The sequence below is a fragment of the Rhinatrema bivittatum genome, chromosome 5 (assembly GCF_901001135.1).
Source record: "Rhinatrema bivittatum chromosome 5, aRhiBiv1.1, whole genome shotgun sequence".
Lineage (NCBI taxonomy): Eukaryota > Metazoa > Chordata > Amphibia > Gymnophiona > Rhinatrematidae > Rhinatrema > Rhinatrema bivittatum.
Window position 1 is genome coordinate 307894619 of NC_042619.1, and position 18233 is coordinate 307912851.

General features: G+C 48.1%; 1 protein-coding gene across 1 annotated transcript in view; it reads left to right on the plus strand.

Annotated features, from left to right (window-relative positions):
• Positions 1-18233, plus strand: part of GGCX (gamma-glutamyl carboxylase) — a 110571-nt gene that overhangs the window by 75305 nt on the left and 17033 nt on the right. The window contains exons 11-13 of the mRNA XM_029604279.1: positions 9032-9201; positions 9675-9805; positions 12590-12737. Coding sequence (XP_029460139.1) covers positions 9032-9201; positions 9675-9805; positions 12590-12737 — 449 coding nt within the window. The remainder of the gene's footprint in view (positions 1-9031; positions 9202-9674; positions 9806-12589; positions 12738-18233) is intronic.

The following is an 18233-nucleotide window of genomic DNA, read 5'->3' on the forward strand; positions in this document are numbered from 1 at the left end:
GCCTGCTTTCCTTTGAAAGAGTCCCATCTGTGTATGGAAACCTGGGAGGTAGTTAAACATCTCTATAACTCCCATAGCTTGCCTTTGCTCTAGGGTATACATGTTCAGATCTTTGTCTGTGCCTATATACTTTAGAACAAAGACCACTAGTCATTTAAATAGCCGCCTCCATTTTTTCTGCTGACCCTTCCTCTCCCTATGCAGCCAAGCATCTTTCTGGCTTTTGCCATTACCTTATCCACCCATTTGGCCACTTAATGATCATCGGATACAATCAATCCCAGATTCTGCTCTATTTTTGTGCTTAGACGAATTTCACCCCTAATACTGTCCCTCTCCCTTGGGTTTTTGCAGCCTAAATTCATAACTCTGCATTTTTATAACATTAAATCTTAGCTGCCAGACTCTAGATCGTTCGTCGAGCTTCGCTAGTTCCCTCCTTATGTTTTCCGCACATTCCTGGCTGTCTACCCTGATGCAAATTTTATCATTATTGGCAGAAAGAGAAACCTTTCCTGACAATTCTTCTGCAGTGTCACTCAAGAAAATGTTGTAAAGAGCTGGTCCTTGGATCCCTGTGGTGCACTGCTAGAAGTGCCTTCCCCCCCTCCCCCCCCTCCTCAGAGTAAACTCCATTTACCACTACCCTTTGTCACCCCCCACTCGACCAATTTCTATTCACTTTAGTGCCCATAACAAGGGTGGCTTTATTTATAAGTCACCTATGCGGAACGGTAGCAAAGGCCTTCTGAAATCCAGTCTCTTTGATCCAGATCTCTGGTCATCCAGTCAAAGAAATTGATCAGGTTCGCTCTGACCTTTGGTAAAACCACGCTGCCTCAGATTCCAGAAACTGTATTATCCTCTTTACACGAGTTCTTTCCCTTAGAGGATTGGTGCAGGGATAAATATCCAAACACTTTGCAACTACCCACAGATGTTTGAAATTTTGCCCCATATCAAATTTTCCAGGATAGGTGTATCTATATAAAAACTAAAACATATGGATGGAGCCCAAAAATAACTTACCGTATTTTTCGGACTATAAGGCGCAGATAAAAACCTACGATTTTCTCAGAAATCGGAAGTGCGCCTTATAATCCGGTGCGCCTTATATATGAATTTTTCTCAAGCACAGGCTCGCACTCACCTCTAGGCCTCCTCTTTGCGGGTCGCCGCAGGATGGGCTCTGCAGTGGCCCTGCTACCGGGCCTCTTCTTCTTCTGGGGCCGCTGCGACTTGAGATTCGCGGCGGTCTGTAAACGCAAGTGCTGCTCCACGTCTGCACGCACTGATGCTTCCCCTCCTTCCTGCCCACGCGGCTCCGGCAACGTTTACTTCCGGGGACGCACAGGCAGGAAGGAGGAGGAGCATCAGCGCGTTTAAACGCGATCTTTTTCTTGGCCTTGCCGATCTGCCTGTCGCTGCACCCGGGGGCAACTATGCAGATACTTGGAAAGCCCAGGGGCGCTTTAATCAGCGGACTTTGCACCGGTTCTCAAAGGGCAAGTATCTGCCTACTTTCCCTTTGGCTATTGCCCACAGAGATTTGCAGCTGCTTTTTCTGAAGATACATTTTCCCCTCCAAAACAGTCCATGTAGTTTTGAAAATGCAACACTTCGCATGCTCTTGTCCTCTCCCCCCCCCCCCCCCCCCCAGCCTAACCCCGTCTCTGAGCCCGCCTGCTTTTCCCAATGTGTAAAGGTACGTGCATTGTTGGTCCTGTGCATGCTCTGACCGGGTACAAAGAAGTCAAATTTCAGTCAAGCTGTTAACCCAGGGAAAAGCTTTTGTAAATCACCGCATCCTGTAATAATACTATCTGGTTTTAGTTGGGGGGATAATAAAAAGTACCGTAGTTTTAAAGGGTCGACGCAACAGATTAAAAAAAAGGCTCTGAGCCGCGCCTTATAATCCAGTGCGCCTTATATATGAACCTGGACGCCTTAGCAGGCGCTCATTGATAATGCGCCTTATACTCCGGTGCGCCTTATAGTCCGAAAAATACGGGTAATTCACCCAACATCAGTGGACTTCCTCACAAACTAATTCATAAAATTGGAAATTAAGAATGTCTTATTTGTGAAATCTCCCTCATATTCTATGTCTCTTTAGTTCTGGACTGGGACTGTTTCCTGTTCATACCCAGATCAGTCCAGACAAGTGGGTTTTTGCATCCCTACCAGCAGATGGAGGCAGAGAACAAAACCTTGAGGCACAGCTACAAAACCGAGCGTTCCACCTGTAGTCCCTCAGTATTTCTCTGTCTCCAGCCGATGGTAGAGGTGCAAATCTGCAATCTGGGGAAAAAAAAAAAAAAGAGAAAATAAGGAGTCAAGAGAGTATTTGGCAGAGGCTTCCCTAGGTGTTAAGCTCCTTTGTGGACCATCCCTCAGGTGGAGCAGGGCAAACGGGGGGTTAGAAACCCCTGGTTGGTATTCGCCCGTGGCCGGAGGTCCTGATAACCAGGGGGCTGGCTCCCTCGTGACCTCTGATATCTCCTCTTGCAAAATCACCATCCTGTCAGGGAAGTACCCTATTTTGCTTGTATTAAGTTTTAATTAAAAAGAAAAAAAAAAAAGCATTAGGGCTTACAGCGGCTGAAGAAACAGCAGTCTGTGCATGGTGGTGAGTGCACCTGGGACGGCGGGAGCTGTCGGCGCTTGCAGGAGTGGGAGCTTGGAGTAGCTGCCCTTTTCCCTTCTTCCCGAGGGCCTGGGGATTAGAGGGAGCCCCCCTGTCTTTCTGGTGACTGAGACAGTGCGGTGGTGCAATGCAGTTTTTCAGCCACGGGTGTGGCCTAAGGCTTTCCTGCGCATTGCTCGGGCCGGTGGTGCCATGGACCTGCAATTTTGCAGTGTCCGCGGCCTCGTGTTTTTTCCCCGCATGCTGTTTGGGCCAGCATTACAGCGCAGTGCTTCAGCCATGTGTGCGGCCTGCTGTTTGTTGAGTGGACCGCATGAGTGATGGCGCCAGAGCCGCACATGGCAGCTTGAAGGGAGTGTAATCTGCACTGCTCAACACTTATTTCCTGTGTTCTGGCTGCGCAGCGGGAGATGAAGGTACCTCAGCAGGGGCAGCCATGGAAAAGAGGGCCCTCCATCGGGGGCTGCAGCTGCGGTTCTGGGGGGACCTCTGAGTGCAGCCGTACCCATGGGGGATCGCGGGCAGGGGTCCTCGGTCGTCAAAGAGCCCAGGGATTCCCCGCCGCCTCTTTCGCCTGTGGTACAGGAGGGACAGGATGGCTGAGGGGATTCAGATGACAGTCTTCTTGAGCAAGGGACCAAGGATCCCAAAGATTTTTCTCTGGAGTTCTGCTCCTGCATAAGGCCTTCCTGGTGAGGAAGGGGGCAGGGGTGAAGTGTCCAAAGGGGAGGCCACCTCGTTCTTCTAAAAGACCTAAAGTGGCTTCTTCTGGAGAAGAACAGCTGTGACGTCTGGGTCTGGGTCAAGCAGGTTCGTAGGCTGATCCCAGAGATGTGGGAGATTCTGATGATTTGTATGAGGATCCTCTGGATCTACATGGGGAAGATCCGGATGTAGATGCAGAAGCAGCTCCGAATGCAGATTCTGATGCTATTAAGGATGATTCTGATCTGGGCAACTTTCTGGTGTTAGAAGGGGATGACTCTTCGGGTGGTCTGCTTGTTTAAGAAGGAGGAATTGAGTCCCCTTGTTCCCCAGGTGTTGGAGGAACTGAGTGTTAAAGTGTCTCAGGTGGAGTCTGATAATGAGGGCATGAATCCAGTCCTGGATGGGTTGCAGAGTCCTCCTAGTGCCTTTCCATTGCCTAAGAAGATTCGGAAGATGGTGAACCAGGAGTAGGACTTTCCAGAAGCGGGTCTGAAGGTCATCAGGGCCATGGCTAAGCTTTACCCTCGATGGAGGAGACCTTGGAGCTCCTGTGGGTGACTTAAGGTGGATGCGGTAGTTTTGGCAGTTACCAAGAAGACGACCATACTGGTGGCAGGGGCTGCCACCCTGAAGGTTGTTCAGGACCACAAGTTGGAGATTCAGTTGAAGCAGATGTTCGAGGTTTCCACCTTGAGTCTCCATGCCGCGGTTTGTGGCAGCATGATGCAGAGAGCCTGTTTGTGCTGGGTGCAGAAGACATAGGAGCAAGCCTCATCAGGGGATGTTAGTGCTCTGCAGTCGGGGCGCTTGGAGGCTGGAGAGGCTTATGTCGCAGATGAGCTTTATGATTTGGTATGCACTTCGACCAGGAGCATGGTCTCAGCAGTAGAGACACGCAGGCTTTTGTGGTTGTAAAATTGGTTGGCTGAAATATGGTCCAAGGTTCAGTTGTGTAATCTTCCCTTTAATGGGAAACTCATTTTTGGGGAGGATTTGGATCAGCTGATGAAGACTTTGGGGGAGTCCAAAGGGAACAGGTTACCTGAGGATAAGAGGGACCAGTAAGAAGGTTTTTTCCATCTCATTCCCATTTTTGGGAGTCGCGTAGGTTCTGTCCAGGCAAGACCTCCTCTGGTTCAAGAGTGAAGCAGTCGTCAGGGCGACAGCAGTCCTTTTAAGGTTCCCACAGATCTTCCAGGGATGCTGCCGGGCAAGGAGCCAGTGGTGGAAAGTCAATGCAATGAAGCCAGTGTTGTCCATTCCTCCATAGAAGCGGGAGGGGGCAGATTGTCCAGCTTTTACGAGGAGTGGGCCAAGATTACTTCAGACCATTGGATTTCACGCCCTGTCAGGGAGGCGATGTGGGGGACTCTGCAGAGGTTGTTAAATTTAAACACGATAGTTTCCTTCCCGCGGGAGGAGCAATGATGGGGAAGGTACTCCATTTATTTTGTGGTTCCCAAAAAGGAGGGAACTTTTCAGCCTATTCTTAACTTGCAGAAGGTGAACAGGGCCCTGAGAGTTCCGCATTTTCAAATGAAGACATTTCGAACTGTGATAGCGGCAGTCTGCAGAGGAGAGTTCTTGACATCATTGGACCTGACAGAGGCGTACCTCTATATTCCCATTCGGAAAAACCATCAGAAGTTCCTTCGGTTCATAGTGTTGGGACAGTATTTTCAGTTTCGAGCTCTTTCCTTCGGCTTGGCCACGGCACCACGAACCTTCATGAAGGTGGTGATGGTGGTGGTGGAGGCAGCCCTTCGTCTCTGGAAGCTCGACAGTTGTTTCTTTGGGTGGAACGCCATCTCAAGGGAATAGTAGCTTCTCGCAGGTTCGGACAATGTGCTATTGGATTTCCTTAGCAGGCAGCAGCTGATCCGGGGGAGTTGTTCCTAGAAGCTTGGGTTCGCAACTGTGCCAGGTGGGGCATTCACCAGTTGGATCTCATGGTGACTCGTGCCTATGCAAAGACAGCAAGGTTTTTCAGTCACAGACGAGAGGTCGGCGCAGTGGGACTGGATGCCCTGGTGTGCCCTTGGCCGACAGGGATCCTACTGTATGTTTTTCCTTCATGGCCACTAGTCAGTAGAGTTCTGTGCCACATAGTCTCATCAAAGATTGGTGTTGCTAATGGTACCAGAGTGGCCATGACGGCCGTGGTTCACAGATCTGGTGGTTGGCCCACCTGCTGAGGTTGCTTCGGCAGGGTTCCATATTTTCAGATTGGGAAGATCACTTCTGTCTCGCGGCTTGGCTTTTGAGATGCGGCAGTTGTGCCTGAAAGGCTATTTGGAGTAGTTTATTTCCACACTCCTCCGGGCTCGGAGGCCCTCTACATCTCTGGCATATGTCAGGGTCTGGAGGGTCTTTGAATCATGGTGTCTGCAACAGCGATTGCATTTCCTATCTGTGGATGTTTCTCATATCTTAGCCTTTTTGCAGGAGGGATTGTCTAAGGGTCTGGCCTATAGCTCGCTCCGCATTCAGGTGTCTGCCTTGGGTTCCTTAGGGGTAAGTTGTGGGGGAGGTTTTTGGCCTCTCATCCTGATATGATGCGATTCCTGTTGCGGTATCTGGAGGTCACTAATTATTTTCGGTGGTCAAGACCATCTTTTTGTTTTGTTCGGTGGTGTGAAGAAAGGATATAAGGCCTCAATGGCTATGATTTCTCGTTGGCTGAAGGAGGCCATTTGCTCTGCTTGTATTTGTAAGGGCCGCAAGATTCCAGTGGAACTGAAAGTGCATTCTACAAGGGCGCAGGCAGCCTCCTGGCCAGTGTCCTGGGCAGTGTTTCCTCAGGAGATATGTAGGAGAGTGGTGTGGTCCTTGCTTCATACTTTCACCAGGCATTACCGTTTGGACATGCGGGCGCAGTACGATGCGTCTTTTGGTGAGAGTGTTCTTTGTGCGGGTCTTTCAGGTTCCCGCCCAGTTTAGGGGTGCTTGGGTACATCCCACTTGTCTGGACTGATCTGGGTGTGAACAGGAAAGGAAAATTGGTTCTTACCTGTTAATTTTCATTCCTGTAATACCACAGATCAGTCCAGAGACCCTTCCCGTCACTGCTGAAAGACTGAATTTCCTGATAGTCGATGTCCCGTATTTCAAAGAGGTTTTTGCAGTTTGTACATATGTTGTGTTCAGTCTGTTTTTGGTTTCTGGATGCCTGAGAGGCTCCAGTGCAGGGGATTCCAACCCTGCCTTACCTGTTCACCCTGGAGAGGGTTTTAGGGACTAATCTTTGGCTTGGGTACAGGTCAGTACTGAGGGACTGCAGGTGGCACTCTTGGTTATGTAGCAGTGCCTCAAGGTTTTGTTCTCTGCCTCCCTCTGCTGGTAGGGATGCAAAACCCATTTGTCTGGACTAATCTGTGGTATTACAAGAACAAAAATTAGTAGGTAAGAACCAATTTTCCTATCCCAGGGGTGTAGGGCAAGGTGGAGTCCAGTGCTATTCAGGCACAAAATATTAAAAAGTATGCGGCACTCAGATATTTTCTTTATAGTTTATTGTTCTATGTTTAATTGTTTCGATATCAATTAATGATACTGTAGTGTTTATTATACAATGTGCCAATAAAAATTTTAAATAAAAAAATAAATTTAAAAAAAAAAATATTAAAAAGTATGGGGAGAGGGGTCACAAAAATCAGAGCCTCATACAGCCACTTAGCACAGCCATGTGCAATGCCCAGTGACATTTCCCCCACATGTTTAATTGCTCAAACCATTTCCAGAAAGGGTAACCCGAAAGTAAGAAAAGAATCGCAGAGCAATTCATAAGAGCATTTTTTGGAGAAAAAAAAAATTAAACAAAACCCAACAATTTACAACATATTATACAATCAGGGGTTCAGTCCCGTCCCACCACCTCTGGGCAGCATTGGGGTAATCTGAGCTTTTGGGGTGCTCTGCACAGCCACTACAGCTCCTCTCCCCTCCCTCCCAAATTCTGTATAATCACTTTCCCCAGCTTTGGGAGCCCTGGTAGAGCAAGAATTGCAGTGACCCATGAACAGAAACATCTGCCTCAGGCCAGAAGTACAGTTGCTTTCCACGCAGTCTCAATCCCCTCCCCGCCACTGGGCCTGAATAGTGAGAGAAGGTAAGAATTCCTCACACGCTGGAGAGACTGTCATCCGATTGGCAGATGGCCCTGTGCACATTTACAATTGACATTAGATTTTCAAAGGAATAAAATACTTAAGAGGCCAAATCTGAAACACTACTTAGCCGGATAAATAGGACTTATCCAGTTAAGTGGCAGTTCAGCAGTCACCATTTAGCCAGATAAGTCTCACATGTCAGGATTAAGTAGATAACTGGAAAGTTAGTGGGCGTGGAATAGGCGGATCGGGGTGGTGTTACATATCTGGTTAACTTAATCGGATAAGTGCTGATATTTCGGCCTTAACCGGTTAAGTTAATCTGATAAGTTAGAGCTGGTCTAACTTAGGTTATCCGGCTAAGTGGAGACTTAAACACGGATATTCAGCAGCATAGCAGTGCCGCTGAATATGCCATTTAAGTTATACCGAACAAGTCTTTATCCAGTTAACTTAAGTAAGCGTTTCTTTTGGAATGTTTCCCCCTAAAGAAGGATTTCATTGTCAGGTACGGTCTTGGATATGAAGGTTAGCAGTTCTGGTGCTCTTGCTCCTCTCTGTGCTCATCTTTCCCCTTCACCCATGTGTTCAGATTTTGAGCGTTTTTAATAATTCTCCCCTCCTCCTCCCCAGGATTACTCTTTGCTTTCCTCCTCGCTTTTTGCTCTCCATTATCAGTAGCAGATCAGCTAATTTGCCGCAGAGCCTTGGAGTACACGACCAGCAAATTTCTCTGTCCTTGTCTAAGTCTCCCACCTCCCGTTACCTCACGCACCCATTCATTATTTGACACAGCGTTCTTCCAGCTAAACGCCAAATTATTCCTGTAGCGCCGTATTTTCAAGTGCATGCGTTTTCTTGTGTAATCTCCTCACACTCGAGCCCTTAAGGGTGGGAATACATTTGCCACATGACAGGGATAACGCGTTGGGGGGGGGGGGAGGAATTCTGAGATGTCCCCTTGGGGAGAAGCACCTGGAAACTTGGTTTCAGCGTTCAAAGTTCCTGAGTATTTTCACTTGAAACCTGCGGTGGGTATATAATTTCCCTGCAGAGATTTGCACCTGCTCTTTGTACAGGTTCACCCCCTAGTTTATTGGGGTTTATCTGGTTCACCCCCTAGTTTATTGTAAACCGGTACGATAAGACCTGGTCTTGAGCGTTGGTATATTAAAAGAACTTAAATAAAATAAAATAAATAAAATACAGATGGGTGGCCTGCAGAAAATAATATCTGAAAATGCAGATTTGTCTGGGTTGTTTTCCAATCCCACGCAACATGGACCATTTGAACGCCCAACCTTTCCCTCCAAATGTGGCTGAAAGTACCAGGGCTATGAAAGCAAACGCTGAGGGAGGGCAGTTCTCAGGCAGCTAATTGATGTGGGTAAATCATTATATACCAGCGTAAAAAGGCTTTGAAATTTGCCCTCCCCCGTGACTCAGTGGTGTGGGAACTGTGGTCCCCGGTTACATAATTGGCTTGCACTATTTATACAATCCAGTGCATTAAGAAAGATGGTGAGAGATACAACAGTTTTGAATCTTTTTCCCAATCCCCCATCAGGATGTTTGATCCAAGGGTGGACATCGTGAAAGCAGACTGGTCTCCCTTCAAGAGGACGCCCTGGCTGCAGCCCCTGTTGGTTGACCTGTCGCCCTGGAGGTTGAAGTTCCAGGAGGTGGAGGACTCCCTGGATAACCAGACGGAAGTGGTTTTCATTGCAGACTTTCCAGGTACTGTGAGCGCTGCAGCTGGGCAGCATGTGGGGGCATTACCAAACCAGCCTCTGACTGGCTTTACATTAAGGCGGTGAGTGGCCGGCCAGGTTATCTCTTCGGGCGTAAGAGACATTGTCATGTGCTGATGCGCCGGGAGAGGCTCACTGACTTGTGCAGTGGGGTGGGGGGGGAGAGCAGCCCACCTCACACCACCTCACCCCTGGCACTGACATGGGGAGCAGTCTATTTCCATTCCTCTTAATGAGGTGGGACACAGAATAAGGGGGCAGCTCCTTTCTGTGGCACGGGCTTTTTGAAGGCGTTCCTTACAGGCTTCTCTCTGAAGCTTCCAGGCCTGATGTCCTGGTCTCATGCCGTCTGCGGCCTGCTCTTTTGAAAGTTATGGGGGGTTTTTTTCCTTCGTGCTGATTTCCGGGTTGTTTTGATGCTTTCTTTTCCTCCCTCATGTTTCCCTTTCCTCTTCCTAGGCCTGTACCTGGAGAACTTTGTAAGTGAAGATTTGGGTAACACCAGTATTCAGTTGTTGAAGGGAGAGGTCACGGTAGAAATTGTGAAGGAAGAGAAGAACTACACCCTTATCGAGGGGGAGAAGATGCAGGTGAGAGCATCCCCCCCTCCCTCCACCAATGTAAAGTGCTTAGGACCAAGGCCCTTACCCTAAGAGCTGCAGTGGTTTTATTTCCCTACTGCGGATTGTAACGGTGGAAAGGTTACGTACTGAAGCAAAAGACAAGCAGCCAGAAAAAAACATTGACTGGATGCTGACCCTCTTCAGTCTGTTTTGCTCTCTCTTGTTTTTGGTGCTTTTCCCCCTCCTCATCCTTTAAAAGCCAAAGTATACCACAGGGGTCAGTTTGTGTCCCTTTTGTTGGTGAAATAACACAGCTTTGCAGTTAGACTTTGGAGCGGAGGGTCTGACAAGCACATGTACCCAAGATGGTGGCGTAATGAGGAGGAAGACAAAAGATGGCCTGGATTAGGAGGGATTATCCTACTGGTAGTCACGCTGTATGGCTGGCAACTGGGATTTCCTCTTCAGCCAGTTAGATGAGTGGGGTATGTACTCTGACCAGCGGATGGAGACAGAGATGAACAGGTTTGCTGATGTCACCTTTCTGTGCATCCGTGCTGACCTCAGCCTGCCAGTATTCTGTCTCCAGCAGATGGTACAGGTGTGTGTGTGTCCTGTGTGGACGACGGAGGCCTGTAGGCTGAATAGGAATGGTTTGGGGTCAGCTCCTTAATTGAAAGACAGGCTCTCCCTTCCTCAGTTGAGCAGTGCCAGAGGGTAGCTGGATTGAAAAAAAAAACAAAAGAGAAGAGATCCAAGGGGCAGCTCCTGAGATGAAAGCAATTCTCCCTCTCTCGATGGAGCAGGGCCTGGGCATAGAAGGGGGACTTCTGTTCCTGTCCTTCCCTCCAAAAAATGGACGACCTCTCCCCTGCTGTCTGTTGATCCTCCTCCTCGTTTTTTTGACTGTCTCTTATGACACTGTTGGTGTAAAGTTTGAGCTGCGGGTTGACGGCAGGCCGGAAGCCTCAGAGTCAAGGCTGTTGCTTGTGAGTTTAGCAGTGGGACTTAGGTGTTTGAAGTGCTTTTTCAGCTCCCAACTGCAGCAGGTTCATTGGGGAGGTGTGAACTTGGGAGTTGGCCATAATGGCAGCGGCAGAGCACGGGGAGAAGCTGTGCTCTGTCAGGACTGCAGTACTTGTAAAGTGGCTGTGGGGAGAGCGTCCAAGTTGTGCCATGTCTGTCAAAGTGCAGAGGGAGAGCTTTGAGATGGTGAGTTAGCCTTTCGGGGGGGGGGGGAGCAGACAAGGCATCTGGGTGGTAGTGGGCCTGGGTTTCTGGATTCTGGATCAGCAACCATCTTAGAACTGCGTAGTAAGTAGTGCAAGGGAGTTAGGCCCTCCTCCACCCAGCCCCGAGGAACAGACATCAGAGAAGTGTGTATGTGTGTGTGTGGGGGGGGGAGTCGTCTTTAGATTCCTGTTTGTTGATGACCTTTAAAGGAGGTCCTATAATGGATGCTTCCGCTTCTTACCAAGCTTGGACAGCTATTTATAAAAAAAAAACATTTTAAGCGTTTGCAACAGGCCTTTTCTATGGCACAAGGTTCAGTCCTGGGATGTGCTCCCTGTCTTCTGGAGCCCCTCTGGCTCAGAGACCATGAGGAAGAAAAGACCCAGGGGAGAGGAAAATAAGGGATTGGAAGAGGAACATTTTTCGGATTCTCTGGGTGATCTTAAGAGATTGCCTGATGCTGTTTCTGAAGAGGACCTGGAGGAGGCTGAATATCCCCCTGACAGAGAGGATGCCACTGCTATGGTGCATCGCTTTCATAAAGAGGAACTCATGGCCTTGATTGCGGAGTTCTTGAGTTTTCCAAATACAGCAGAAGACAAGAACGAGGAGACTCCGGCTCAGCGGAGGATCCTAGTATGGTCGGTATCGGAAAGTCTTCCAGATCGCGTTTTGTTTGCAGTAGGGCTGTAAAGGACCTCAGTGATCTGGCGTGGGTTGTATCCCTTGGTGCCTCAGGAAAAGGGTAGATTGAGGTTCCCAAAAATGGATGCACTGGTTTGTTAAGTTATGAAGCCATAGTAACATAGTATTGATGGCAGGAAAGGACCAAATGATCCATCCAGTCTGCCATAAGTTTCTTATGGTAATAACTGCTGCTCCGGGCAGGTTACACCATAACTTATGCTAAGGGCAGTAATATTTGTAATCAAAACAAAGCAACTGCCCAACCCATAACAAAATTACTGCTACCAACATTTTTACCAGGTGAGCAGCCTTCCTGACAATTCAGCCATGTCTAGCCAAATTACTCCAGGAGACCAGGGACCTTCTCAAAAAAAATGTATTGGACAGCGCTCAACGAATTGCCCCTCTCCTGCCTGCCCCAGACTTTTTTAAAATGTAAAGTGGGCCAGCGGCTGTCGGGTCGAAAACCGGACGCTCAATTTTGCCGGCGTCCGATTTCCAAGCCCGTGGCTGTCAGCGGGCTCGAGAACAGACGCCGGCAAAATTGAGTGTCGGCTGTCAAACCCACTGACAGCCGCCGCTCCTGTCAAAAAAGAGGCGCTAGGGACGTGTTTTTACTGTATCGGCCCAATTCAGGGATCGGTTCAGGGATGTATCTTCCCCCTTTCCTTGATCGTTGTGTGTGTCCACGTGCTCGTTCCGTCTCTCCTTTTGTTCACATCTTCTGTTTGGACCCTTTGACTGCTTCGCTCCTTGCATCTCCTCCTGTTTCTGCAACCTCTGCCTTTCTCCCTTCTTCCACCTCCCCAACCTGTCTCGGCTTTTCTGAATCTGCTGTCTCCGCGCTTCCTGCTCTCCTTGTGACTCCTGCTCTCTTCCTTTGCTTTCAAGCTTCCAGCAGGAGAGTATCACAAGGTCTTCACGGTGTCCGAGGAGCCTTCCTGCTATATGTACGTGTACGTGAACACCACAGCCGTGTCACTGGAGGAGAACTTCACCAGGCTGCAAGAGCTGAAGGAGAAGGTTCAGAACGGCACCGGTGAGTCCTGCCTTTACCACCTCCCACACCTACCACATGTCCGTGGGATAGACTGGAAGAGCAATCCTCCCAGTTTGAAAAATGTTGCAATAAGTTATATGAGCATTTTAGACCAAAGAACTACCCCGGCTGATTTTGTAAAGAGGAGGTTGTCCCACTCAGATGAGTCAGACGAACTGAACGAAATCACTGTGAACTTGGAAGATGTAGTAGGCCAGATTGATAAACTAAAGAGTAGCAAATCACCTGGACCGGATGGTATGCATCCTAGGGTTCTGAAGGAACTCAAAAATGAAATTTCTGATCTATTAGTTAAAATTTGTAACCTATCATTAAAATCATCCATTGTACCTGAAGACTGGAGGGTGGCCAATGTAACCCCAATATTTAAAAAAGGCTCCAGGGGCGATCCGGGTAACTATAGACCAGTGAGCCTGACTTCAGTGCCGGGAAAAATAGTGGAAACTATTCTCAAGAACAAAATTGTAAAGCATATAGAAAGACATGATTTAATGGAACATAGTCAACATGGATTTACCCAAGGGAAGTCTTGCCTAACAAATCTGCTTCATTTTTTTGAAGGGGTTAATAAACGTGGATAAAGGTGAACCGGTAGATGTAGTGTATTTGGATTTTCAGAAGGCGTTTGACAAAGTCCCTCATGAGAGGCTTCTACGTGAGGTGAAGTTCTCTCACCCGCCCGGCCCGAGACGAGATCGTGCGAGGCCTGCGCAGCCGGCGCCGAGACCAGCCGAGGTAAGGCCTTGTTCGCACACCTACCTCGGCCGCTCACCACGCCGACAGCGAGACTCCGCCCGCCTCAGACCCGACGCCATTCTTCAGCCCTTCCGGGCTAGCAGCCAATCGCAGACCTCCGAGGGGCAGCCAATAGAGAGGGAGCAAGGAGCCCTTTAAATCAGCGAAGCGGCGCGATTCCTTCCCTTCTCTCACCCGCCCGGCCCGAGACGAGATCGTGCGAGGCCTGCGCAGCCGGCGCCGAGACCAGCCGAGGTAAGGCCTTGTTCGCACACCTACCTCGGCCGCTCACCACGCCGACAGCGAGACTCCGCCCGCCTCAGACCCGACGCCATTCTTCAGCCCTTCCGGGCTAGCAGCCAATCGCAGACCTCCGAGGGGCAGCCAATAGAGAGGGAGCAAGGAGCCCTTTAAATCAGCGAAGCGGCGCGATTCCTTCCCTTCTCTCACCCGCCCGGCCCGAGACGAGATCGTGCGAGGCCTGCGCAGCCGGCGCCGAGACCAGCCGAGGTAAGGCCTTGTTCGCACACCTACCTCGGCCGCTCACCACGCCGACAGCGAGACTCCGCCCGCCTCAGACCCGACGCCATTCTTCAGCCCTTCCGGGCTAGCAGCCAATCGCAGACCTCCGAGGGGCAGCCAATAGAGAGGGAGCAAGGAGACCTTTAAATTCACCACACGTCCAGGCGCCGCGCGCCGTGCGTCGCGCGCCTAAGGAGCACGACAAAGGGGCTTGCCCCTTTGTGCGCCCCTTAGTGCAGCACCTCAGTGCCACCCTCCACGCTCCTGTCCACATCTCTGCCCCGCAAGATCTCCCCCTCTACATACAATCAAACTACGCATCCAACACACGCTCCATACTCACAGCACACGATAATGCACCCAATCGCCTGTATTCCCATCCTTCAACACCCCTCTCTTATTACAAGGATACCGTTAAGGCACCCTAGACAACGCTCACTTATAAACCTGATGCCAATCCTAACTGCTCCGATCACCCAACTCCTAGGTCTTACCTTATTCTCCCTCAGTCTTTTCAATGCACAATCTCTAACAAAAAAATCCCTACTACTTAATGACTACCTCCTAGAGGCCAAACCTGACATATGCGCCATAACTGAGACATGGCTCAAACCCACGGACACTGCAATAATAAATCAACTGCCTACGCAGGACTACAACATCTTCTCCCTCCCCAGACTAAAAAAAAGAGGAGGGGGCATCTTACTAGCTACAAAAAAAGGCCTTGGCTTCAAACAACAACATTCAGCTACATCAGAACCCAAGTTAGAAATCGGATTCTTCTCCTCAGATCAACTCCAAATCCTATTAGTTTATGCCCCCCCAGGGCTCCTGGAAACTGACACCTCCCCGATCATCGAACTAATTACTACCACCATCAACTTGGACACCCCAGCAATCATCCTGGGAGATTTCAACTTACACGTTGACGAGCCGATTCCTTCACACAGCTGTGAATCCTTACTCACGGCCCTATCCGCCCTAGGATTTAACCAGATAGTCAAAAAACCCACTCACAAAGCAGGCCATACGCTTGATCTAATTTTTGTTAATTCAGGCATAAAACATCCTTCTCCCCCCAAATGTAAGAAGATACCCTGGTCGGATCATTCTCTTATCACTACCAAATTCACCTTAAATCAAATCATCAGGGAGCACGAACCTCAACCCTCCTTCCAATATAGGAAAACATGCACCACTGAAGACCTCAGCACGCAACTAATCCCTCAACTGACCAACATAGATCTCACCAATCCTAATACTGCTATTCGATCATGGAACAAAATTACGGAAAACATAGCTAACAAGCTCTGCCCCACCACAACAAAAAAATCTAACTCAAACCCGCAAAAAAAACCAACCTTGGTTCACGGAAGAGCTAAGAAAACTGAAACTTACCCTAAGAAAGAAAGAAAGTAATTGGCGTAAAACCCCCTCCACGAGCACCCATGGCGCCTATAAACAGGCCCTCCACCAGTACAAATCCGCCACTTCTAAGTCAAAAAAGGACTACTACGCAAACAAGACCCATGATCTAGTCTTTGACGCCAAAGCACTTTTCTCCTTTGTCTCAAACCTCACAAAACCCACCACTCCAACCATTCCTTTCACTCAAGCACAATCAAAAGCCGAGGAACTGGCCCAGTACTTCCAGGACAAAATCAGCAAGCTCGTATCGCAGCTACCCATCACTACCTCGCCTTATTCGACCCCCGCACCAAACAATACCAATGCAGCCCCGCAGATGGACCAATTCGAACCCACATCAGCCAAAGAGGTCCAATCTATCCTGAACAAAATGAGACCGTCCTCTCACCCTGCTGACCACATTCCCTCCAAATCCCTCCTGTCCATCCCAGAAATCATATCACAAAAACTAGCAGACATCATCAATTGCTCCTTATCACAAGGCCTCTTCCCAGATGACCTCAAGATGGCAGCAATTAAACCGCTCCTAAAGAAGCCAAGCGCAGATCCCAAAGACCTGAACAGCTTCAGACCAATCGCCAATCTACCATTTATAGCCAAAATAATGGAAAAACTAGTGAACTCGCAAATTTCAGACTACCTCGAAGACAACAAACTCCTCTTCCCCTCACAATACGGATTTCGCAAAGCTGCCAGCACAGAATCCCTCTTGGTATCTCTAACGGACCACCTGATTCTGGGTCTTGACAAAGGTCATTCATTCCTTCTGATCCTGTTGGACCTTTCAGCTGCATTCGACACGGTCAACCACACCAGCCTCATAAAACAACTATCAGCCATTGGAATCACAGGGTCCGCCCTAGCCTGGTTCAAAGTTTCCTTAACAACAGAGGTTACAAAGTGAAAATACACAATAAGGAATCCACCCGTTTTCATGCCCCCATAGGAGTACCACAGGGATCCTCTTTATCACCTACCTTATTCAATATTTACTTACGCCCACTGTGCCTACTTCTAACGGATCTAAATCTCAAACACCTTATCTATGCAGACGATGTGCAGATAGTAATTCCCATTAAAGAAACACTAGTCAAAACACTGGAATACTGGAATACGTGCCAATCAAAAATCAATGATCTTCTCTCCAGCCTGAACCTCATACTAAACACCTCCAAAACAGAACTTATTCTCATTACTCCTGAAAACAACAATCAACATACCTTCATACCAAACATCCCCCTATCTTCTCAAGTCAGGGACCTAGGAGCCATTATTGACAACAATTTGAACCTAAAAGCTTATATAAACCGGACCACCAAGGACTGCTTCTATAAACTACAAGTATTAAAAAGAATTAAACATCTCTTCCACTTCCAAGATTTCAGAACCATACTTCAAGCAATAATCTTTGCTAAATTAGACTATTGCAACGCCATACTTCTGGGCCTTCCATCTTCATACACCAAACCGCTACAGATGGTTCAGAACACAGCGGCTAGAATCCTCACAAACTCCAAAAGAAGAGACCATATCTCACCCATCTTAAAAAATCTTCATTGGCTCCCCATCCAGGCCAGAATCCTCTACAAATCTATTACAATCATATACAAGTCAATCCACCACCTTTCATCCCTGGACCTTCAATACCCACTCAGCCTTCATACCTCTCAAAGACCAATCAGAGAAGCACACCGAGGATCCCTCCAGGTTCCGAACACAAAATCAACCCGTCACACAACGGCAAGAGACCGGGCACTCTCGACAGCTGGACCCGCACTTTGGAACTCAATTCCTACTAATCTCCGCCTAGAACCTTGCCTTCCAACCTTTCGCAAGAGACTAAAGACTTGGCTTTTTAAACAAGCCTTCCCGGACAGCTCATAACCCCCTCCAGTTCATATAACAATGTCTCTATATAGTACTGTAAATAATTATTAAATTTATTTATACTTCCCTTACAGTTCCTGTTACACCCCACTCTCCCCCTTTCTGCTCATTCCATGTTATTTTCCCCTGTTTTTTGTAACTGCTTCCCCCCCTGCACAAGTTTAGTTATACTGTTCACTGCACCCCTTGTTCTATGTGAACCGGCATGATGTGACTTGCTCATGAATGCCGGTATATAAAAAAGCTAAATAAAAAATAAATAATAAATAATGGGATAGGAGGTGATGTCCTTTCGTGGATTACAAACTGGTTAAAAGACAGGAAACAGAGAGTAGGATTAAATGGTCAATTTTCTCAGTGGAAAAGGGTAAACAGTGGAGTGCCTCAGGGATCTGTACTTGGACCGGTCCTTTTCAATATATATATATATATATATATATAAATGATCTGGAAAGGAATACGACGAGTGAGGTTATCAAATTTGCAGATGATACAAAATTATTTAGAGTAGTTAAATCACAAGCGGATTGTGATACATTACAGGAGGACCTTGCGAGTCTGGAAGATTGGGCATCCAAATGGCAGATGAAATTTAATGTGGACAAGTGCAAGGTGTTGCATATAGGGAAAAATAACCGTTGCTGTAGTTTCACGATGTTAGGTTCCATATTAGGAGCTACCACCCAGGAAAAAGATCTAGGCATCATAGTGGATAATACTTTAAAATTGTCAGCTCAGTGTGCTGCAGCAGTCAAAAAAGCAAATAGAATGTTAGGAATTATTAGGAAGGGAATGGTTAATAGAACGGAAAATATCATAATGCCTCTATATCGCTCCATGGTGAGACCACACCTTGAATACTGTGTACAATTCTGGTCGCCGCATCTGAAAAAAGATATAGTT